This window comes from Monopterus albus, unplaced genomic scaffold (genome assembly GCF_001952655.1).
Source record: "Monopterus albus unplaced genomic scaffold, M_albus_1.0 scaffold425.1, whole genome shotgun sequence".
Taxonomy (NCBI): Eukaryota; Metazoa; Chordata; class Actinopteri; order Synbranchiformes; family Synbranchidae; genus Monopterus; species Monopterus albus.
In genome coordinates this window covers 192212-199778 of record NW_018128305.1, presented here as the reverse complement: position 1 = coordinate 199778, position 7567 = coordinate 192212, and the positions used below count along the sequence as shown (strand labels likewise).

The following is a 7567-nucleotide window of genomic DNA, read 5'->3' as shown; positions in this document are numbered from 1 at the left end:
ACCTCTGAGACTATCACAGTGCAGGTGCATTTATATGGAGACTTGATTACACACAGGTGGATTCTATTTATCATCCTTTGTCATTTAGGTCAACATTGGATCATTCAGAGATCCTCACTGAACTTCTGGAGAGCGTTTGCTGCACTGAAAGTAAAGGGGCTGAATAATTTTGCACGCCCAATTTTTCAGTTTTTTTATTTGTTAAAAAAGTTTGAAATATCCAATAAATTTCGTTCTACTTCATGATTGTGTCCCACTTGTTGTTGATTCTTCACAAAAAATTACAGTTTTATATCTTTATGTTTGAAGCCTGAAATGTGGCAAAAGGTCGCAAAGTTCAAGGGGGCCGAATACTTTCGCAAGGCACTGTATTTGACTCTGATTATTCTTCATAAAAGAACACGCAGAACAGATAAAGTTCGACACACCCCTGTAATTTCTAAGCACATATTATGTAAATGAAAGTATATTGTTATAATGTAGTCCATGACGGGAACACGAAATGACAAAATCAGCAACCAAAAACTTGTCACAGGATATGATTATCCTAAAAATCTTGAAAAACATTACGATTCATTCTGTCATGCCATCATGGAGCATCAGGGAATTGGTAGGTAGTTAAAACTGCAACATTCTCTACATAACTTTTATTGTTATTGACCATAGACTGTTAAACCTTGTGTACATTGTAGTAACCTAACGTTTTATGTATTTTTCCACTTGTCCTGGCCAGATACCAGTAAAGGTAAGTACTATACAATATGAAATCCAAATATGTTTTTGTAATTTGGAAGTACCAGCCCTTTGGACTTACACAATGTGCTTTAACAAGGGTCTCCTGGGGGAATGGAGGGTGGCATTTGTGGTCATGTAAAGGTACGTTCCTTGTTTGTGTTCTAGGTATTTTATAGCAATTTTGAATAAAAGCTCATCCAACACTTTTAATTAAAAAAAAAAAAAAGTCTTCAAGAATAAATAAATCTCTCTTTTAAAACAGAATTTTAGTGATTGGACTAAACTGAAACCTGAAGTCAGTAGAGGAGATGGCATTCATACCTACAGGTAATGATTACATCTTGATAGACATCACATGATGGCTAATTTCAGTGAAATCACCGCAGTGGTTTATACGAGTATTGTTGTGGTTTATGTATAAAAAGACTAAGTATTTCAAAATTTACTTCTGAATGTTTCTTTAGTTCCTCATTTGCAAAATTAGCTTACAGTCTGAAGCAGGTCACTAGGAATGCTGCGTGTCTGCTCTGCGCTGGGTTTGTAAAGAAACGGTTGGCCTCAAGTACCAGTTTTGCTCATGGGAGGAACACATGAGGAAGCCTGTTTGCATGGATTACATGCCAGCAGGCCCCCTGCTGGACATCACAGTCGGGGAGATAGAAGAGGCACATTTGCCACACTGGATCTGTGTCGGTAAGTAGTAATATAATGAAAGGACCACTTTTGTTTTATTATGAGAGACTCGTGCATAATTTTTCCCACCACTAAATTTGTACATGTTTGTATTATGCAGATCAAAGCTCTACAATTTCAGCCATGTTTGCAGTTCTACATGTGGACACCTGTGGAGATTGTATGGAACAAGTGTCTGAAGTGACACCATCCCACGTCAAGTTACTCCAGCCAACTTTCTCACCAATAGGTGTCATGATCTGGAAAAAACTAGGCTTTTCAGTAAAAGCTGACTATGATGCGTTAATCTACAAGAGTTCAAAAAAAGAGTTCCTCACATTGGATGTTTACCTGCTGCCACCTGATCCTGCCTTAAAACAGGTGTCTATTTCAATTTGTCACAGTGATCAGTTCAATTACAAGATGAACACAAATGCACATTGCAAAACGGCATGCTTTTTGTTTGCATTATGTAATATTATATTCTCCATTACAAAAAATAGTTCTTCATGCTGGCTTCTCTTTAGGTTTGAGGGTCCTTTATTTATTTATTTTTACAGGAAGTGGAACAAAGGCAAAACTCCTGGGTATCAGTAATAATACCAAAACCAGGCCCAGGAAGCCCCCTTCAAGTGGGACATGATTTCATCCTCAGAACAGACAAGGCAGCTGCAAAGATTCAACCCAAAGTACAGTATGGTTTCAGTAGTTTTAACAGGGCTGTTCACATTGACAATAAACATATTGTTACATTATCACTTTTTAAATTATCCACAGTCACGACAACTCAGCTACGACGGCAGAAATGTATCTGAGGTGTTCTTCAGAAAAGCAGACGATGACTTTACCCTCGAGCTTACAAGTGAGTAGGACACTGTCTGGACCTGCACTATTCATAAAGGTCAGTGCTTTTAAATTATTTCAAACTTAATAACTGAATGGCTATAAATGGAGGGAGAAAACATTTCATCAGATAAATATCCAGTAACTAATCAGAATTATAATCTGTATTTTATTTCAGGGGACTACTACAATCAAAGCATCAACTATAACCAAGGTAAGAAAATTCATTTAATATACAGTATACATATAAAAATTAGGATTCAGAAATAATAATAGTAAATCTGCATTTTTCAGTCCCATGTTTTAACCTACAAACCAAAACAACTTCCATTTACTGTTCTTTTCCCATTGCTTTTTTGGTCTTTGTCTCAGGTCAGCACTTTGTGGAACGCTATTGGACAGATTTGATTAACAGAGTGAGTGAGACAGGAGCCATTCTGGACAAGCTCTTGGAACGGGGGTTTATCTCCCATGAGAGATATGGTGCTGTGAGATCTTTAACAACCCCACAAGACCAGATGAGAGATATTCTCACATTGGTGATTTCAGCAGGTGAAGCAGCCAAAGATGCCCTCTATGAAATCCTGAGAGGGATGAAGCATCTGAGGCTTCTCATCTCTGAGCTTGAGGGATCTGAGTGACGGCGCAAACCTTTGAACTCTGGTAGTAGATTAATGATCGAGATAACTAATGATTAATTGTATGACTGTGGAGTCCTATTATATATATTCAGGCCATGGGATGTACTGCCCCTAAATATTTTCTGTCGTGTGTAGGGAGAAACTTGCACCGAACATGTATTAGAGCTGGGCCAGTCCAACAGATGATCAGTATGCACGCCAGCTAACAAATAAGTCTCCATTACGTAGTTTAAAGCACTGCCAAGTCTCATGTCTCTAGAACTTCACAGGCAGCTACTGAGAACATATTCTTATGAATCCACTGGATCTTGCAAACAGGACAGACACTGGCCATTACAACTTCATAAGGCAGACACAGGTTTATAGTGTATATGTCAACTTGATTTGACCGTTTTTTCAAGTGGCAAATGATAAATGAATCTTTAAGTTATCTAACATATCTAGATGTTTTTCAGCATTTTCATTATATAATTTATAATTAACAATGCCTCACCCACAGGTTTACCATATTTGCCTTTTTTAAAACAATTTTTTAGTGTTCCTATGTTTCGGTTTTTGTGTATTTTTATCTTCTGTGGTGCTCGTTCTGTGACTTTTTGTTCAAAATGTGTTGTACAAATAATGTTAAGGTTGGCCAAGATAGTAGTATAATCAAATAACTGGATGAAAATTACTATCCGTATTGTGTCTCAGACTGGTTTAAAAAGTCATTATTAGGTAAATGTATACGGATGCAGACATCATTTTTGGTGCAAAACATTTAACAATCAACGAAGGAAAATTTGAAACATTACAGTTTTATTTTCAAGATGAAAATAAAAATGTGTGCAGTTAATTCAATGCAAATGATCACATTTAGAAGCATCTGACCGAAGAGTGCCAAAGGACAAACAAACAAAAGGACACAGTTAACCCTTGTTAACAAGCTGTAACATCTGTGTCACAGAGAAGGTCACAGGTCCTTTGAGTTCACCTGAGCCATCAGCTGCTCCAGCTCTGGACGTGCCTTGAACCGCCCATGGAAATGGGCCTCAGTGTGCTGAGAGGAAGAGAGGAAATAGAGGTGTCAGGATATTGTTACTACAATGTCAAAACCTTAAGTTGCAGCACAGTGGGGTGACAACGGAAAGGAAAAACAAAGTGCTGCTGGTGGTCACGGTATTTTGGTTGGTTTTAATGTGGACTTGTGTTAATTAAATCAGAGTTTTTCTTAATTTGGGTTCTAATTCTCATAGACTATGCGGCCAAAAGTATGTGGACACACCTGTCAACATTCTACTTGCTACAGTGATGCATAGAAAACATTGTACCTCCAATGTTGTAGCAACAGTAATGTCGGGCTGCAACTAACATGACGTTTTTAACTTTTCTGGTGGAGCGACTAAGCTAGCAAATGGGCTAACCGGCACATTAATTTTTCTTTCTTGTGCACATAACTATTCCCCTTTTTCTGAGTTTGTACATTGTTTCAAATCATTAAATAAAGAATTTAAACCCGGAAAAAAGAAAAAAGCTAACAGTCGCTTTTACTCCCAACATGCATCACTCAACAACAACGGCCTGCACTTCCTCGCTCTCTCATCCCCACACACTCCACAGCGCCCCCTCTCACATTCTTTCAGGCAATAACATGTGGAACCATATAACTGGATGCTAAACATTATAACCATTACAATATTTTCAGGGGTCAGAGAGAAGTAGTTGACGTTGACAAAGCGATGCGTTAAAATGATTTAACGTTATTTGTCTAACCGACAGTCAAAAGACCTCTGTTAAACTTCATATACATATGAATTTGAGATTTACGCGTTAGTTACTTGGCCAATACTCTTAGGGATGTGCTTGTTTTCATTATCGATTAATGTGCCGGTTAGCCCATTTGCTAGCTTAGTCGCTCCACCAGAAAAGTTAAAAACGTCATGTTAGTTGCAGCCCGACATTACTGTTGCTACAACATTGGAGGTACAATGTTTTCTATGCATCACTGTAGCATGTAAAATGTTGACAGGTGTGTCCACATACTTTTGGCCGCATAGTCTATGAGAATTAGAACCCAAATTAAGAAAAACTCTGATTTAATTAACACAAGTCCACATTAAAACCAACCAAAATACCGTGACCACCAGCAGCACTTTGTTTTTCCTTTCCGTTGTCACCCCACTGTGCTGCAACTTAAGGTTTTGACATTGTAGTAACAATATCCTGACATCTCTATCTCCTCTCTTCCTCTCAGCACACTGAGGCCGATTTCCATGGGCGGTTCAAGGCACGTCCAGAGCTGGAGCAGCTGATGGCTCAGGTGAATTCAAAGGACCTGTGACCTTCTCTGTGACACAGATGTTGCAGCTTGTTAACAAGGGTTAACTGTGTCCTTTTGTTTGTTTGTCCTTTGGCACTCTTCAGTCAGATGCTTCTAAATGTGATCATTTCAATTAACTGCACACATTCTTTTTATTTTCTTCTGGAAAATAAAACTAATATTTCAAATTTTCCTTCGTTGATTGTTAAATGATGTCTGCATCCTTATACATTTAGATAATGTACTTCCTACCTAATAATGACTTTTTAAACCAGTCTGAGACACAATACGGATAGTAATTTTCATCCAGTTATTTGATTATACTACTATCTTGGCCAACCTTAACATTATTTGTACAACACATTTTGAACAAAAAGTCACAGAACGAGCACCACAGAAGATAAAAATACACAAAAACCGAAACATAGGAACACTAAAAAATTGTTTTAAAAAAGGCAAATATGGTAAACCTGTGGGTGAGGCATTGTTAATTATAAATTATATAATGAAAATGCTGAAAAACATCTAGATATGTTAGATAACTTAAAGATTCATTTATCATTTGCCACTTGAAAAAACGGTCAAATCAAGTTGACATATACACTATAAACCTGTGTCTGCCTTATGAAGTTGTAATGGCCAGTGTCTGTCCTGTTTGCAAGATCCAGTGGATTCATAAGAATATGTTCTCAGTAGCTGCCTGTGAAGTTCTAGAGACATGAGACTTGGCAGTGCTTTAAACTACGTAATGGAGACTTATTTGTTAGCTGGCGTGCATACTGATCATCTGTTGGACTGGCCCAGCTCTAATACTTATGTTCAGTGCAAGTTTTTCTTACATGGCAGAAAATATTTAGGGGCAGTACATCCCATAGCCTGAATATGTGCATAGGACTCCACAGTCATACAATTAATCATTAGTCATCTCGATCATTAATCTACCAGAGTTCAAAGGTTTGCGCCGTCACTCTGATCCCTCAAGCTCAGAGAGGCCTCAGATTCTTCATCCTTCTCAGGATTTCATAGAGGGCATCTTTGGCTGCTTCGCCTGCTGAAATCACCAACCTGAGAATGTCTCTCATCTGGGCTTGTGTGGTTGTTAAAGATCTCACAGCACCATATCTCTCATGGGAGATAAACCCCCATTCCAAGAGCTTGTCCAGAATGGCTCCTGTATCACTCACTCTGTTAATCAAAGCTGTCTGATAGCAAACCACAAAGTGCTGACCTGAGACAAAGACCAAAAAAGCAATGGGAAAAGAACAGTAAATGGAAGTTGTTTTGGTTTATAGGTTAAAACTCTAAAACATGGGACTGAAAAATGCAAATGGATTTACTATTATTTCTGAATCCTAATTTTTATATGTATATATTAAATGTATTTTCTTACCTTGGTTACAGTTGATGCTTTGATTGTAGTAGTCCCCTGAAATAAGGTACAGATTACAAGCGAACCGACCTTTTCCTTACAAACCCAGGGCCGAGCAGACACATTGCATTCATAGTGACCTGCTTCAGACTGTAAGCTAATTTTGCAAAAGAGGAACTAAAGGGACATTCAGAAGTAAATTTTAATATACTTATTGTCTATGCATAAACCGCAACAATACTCACATTAGCTGTCATCATTAGCCATCATGTGATGTCTATGCATTTATCACTCATGATGTAATTGTTACCTGTAGATATGAATGTCATCTACTCTGATTTCAGGTTTCAGTTTAGTCCAGTCACTGGAGTTCTGTTTCAAAACAGATTATTTATTTTTGAAGACTTTGTTTTATTAAAAAATGTGATTGTTGGATGAGCTTTTATTCAAAATTGCTATAGAATACCAAGAGCACAAACAGGGAACTTACCTTTACAAGACCACAAATGCCACCCTCCAATCCCTCAGGAGACCCTTGTTAAAGCACATTGGTGTAAGTCCAAAGGGCTGTGTCAGGGACCAAACAGCAAGGCAGAAGACACAGCTTTTAAAGTTCAAAAACTATGGGCTTTTTATTAACCCAAAAGTAAGGAAAATACAAACAATATCAACTAAACTGGGCCCTAAAAGAGGTTAAGAGATTGAATTTGTCTTTGCAGAGCAGGTTGGTTTGTTGCTGTTGTTGCGTCAGTTGCTTTGAGTTTTTGTAGTGTTGTAGCAGATTGTGTATTTAGTGGGGAATCAGAGTAGATAGACCTAAATAACATCTGATATAGATAAAATATATAGAGATATATTGCATATATAGATATGATAAGATATACCTAGATATAATAAACCTGGCTGAACTGATGACCCCCTCACATACTGGGCCACCCATAAAACTGTTTACCCAAACCTCTATAAATTATCCAAGCATTTCCTGTGTACCCCAGCCTCATCTGTGCC

The 7567-nt window shown here is 37.8% G+C and overlaps 1 protein-coding gene across 3 annotated transcripts; it reads left to right on the top strand.

The window, feature by feature from the left end:
- Positions 1-1150: 1150 nt before the first annotated feature.
- On the top strand, positions 1151-2654 carry LOC109952014 (NACHT, LRR and PYD domains-containing protein 1-like). Of its 3 annotated transcripts, XR_002273694.1 has the most exons (5): positions 1151-1428; positions 1529-1788; positions 1968-2308; positions 2429-2464; positions 2623-2654. XR_002273694.1 is itself a non-coding variant. In XM_020586839.1 (4 exons), exons 1-4 carry the CDS (start codon positions 1326-1328, stop codon positions 2275-2277), a joined length of 585 nt encoding a protein of 194 aa, XP_020442495.1. In that variant the 5' UTR covers positions 1151-1325; the 3' UTR covers positions 2278-2492. The 3 variants fall into 3 exon arrangements, 2 of the variants coding, with proteins under 2 accessions (XP_020442495.1, XP_020442494.1); XM_020586839.1 differs by lacking the exon at positions 2623-2654 and having other exon boundaries at positions 1968-2096; positions 2185-2492; XM_020586838.1 differs by lacking the exon at positions 2623-2654 and having other exon boundaries at positions 1968-2492.
- Positions 2655-7567: the final 4913 nt, after the last annotated feature.

Excerpts from the sequence above, each read along its gene's own strand:
- LOC109952014 (XM_020586838.1), top strand. The coding sequence starts at position 1,326 with ATGAGGAAGCCTGTTTGCATGGATTACATGCCAGCAGGCCCCCTGCTG. Across the intron at positions 1,429-1,528 it reads GCCACACTGGATCTGTGTCG|ATCAAAGCTCTACAATTTCA; the intron begins GTAAGTAGTAAT and ends TGTATTATGCAG. Across the intron at positions 1,789-1,967 it reads CTGATCCTGCCTTAAAACAG|GAAGTGGAACAAAGGCAAAA; the intron begins GTGTCTATTTCA and ends TTATTTTTACAG.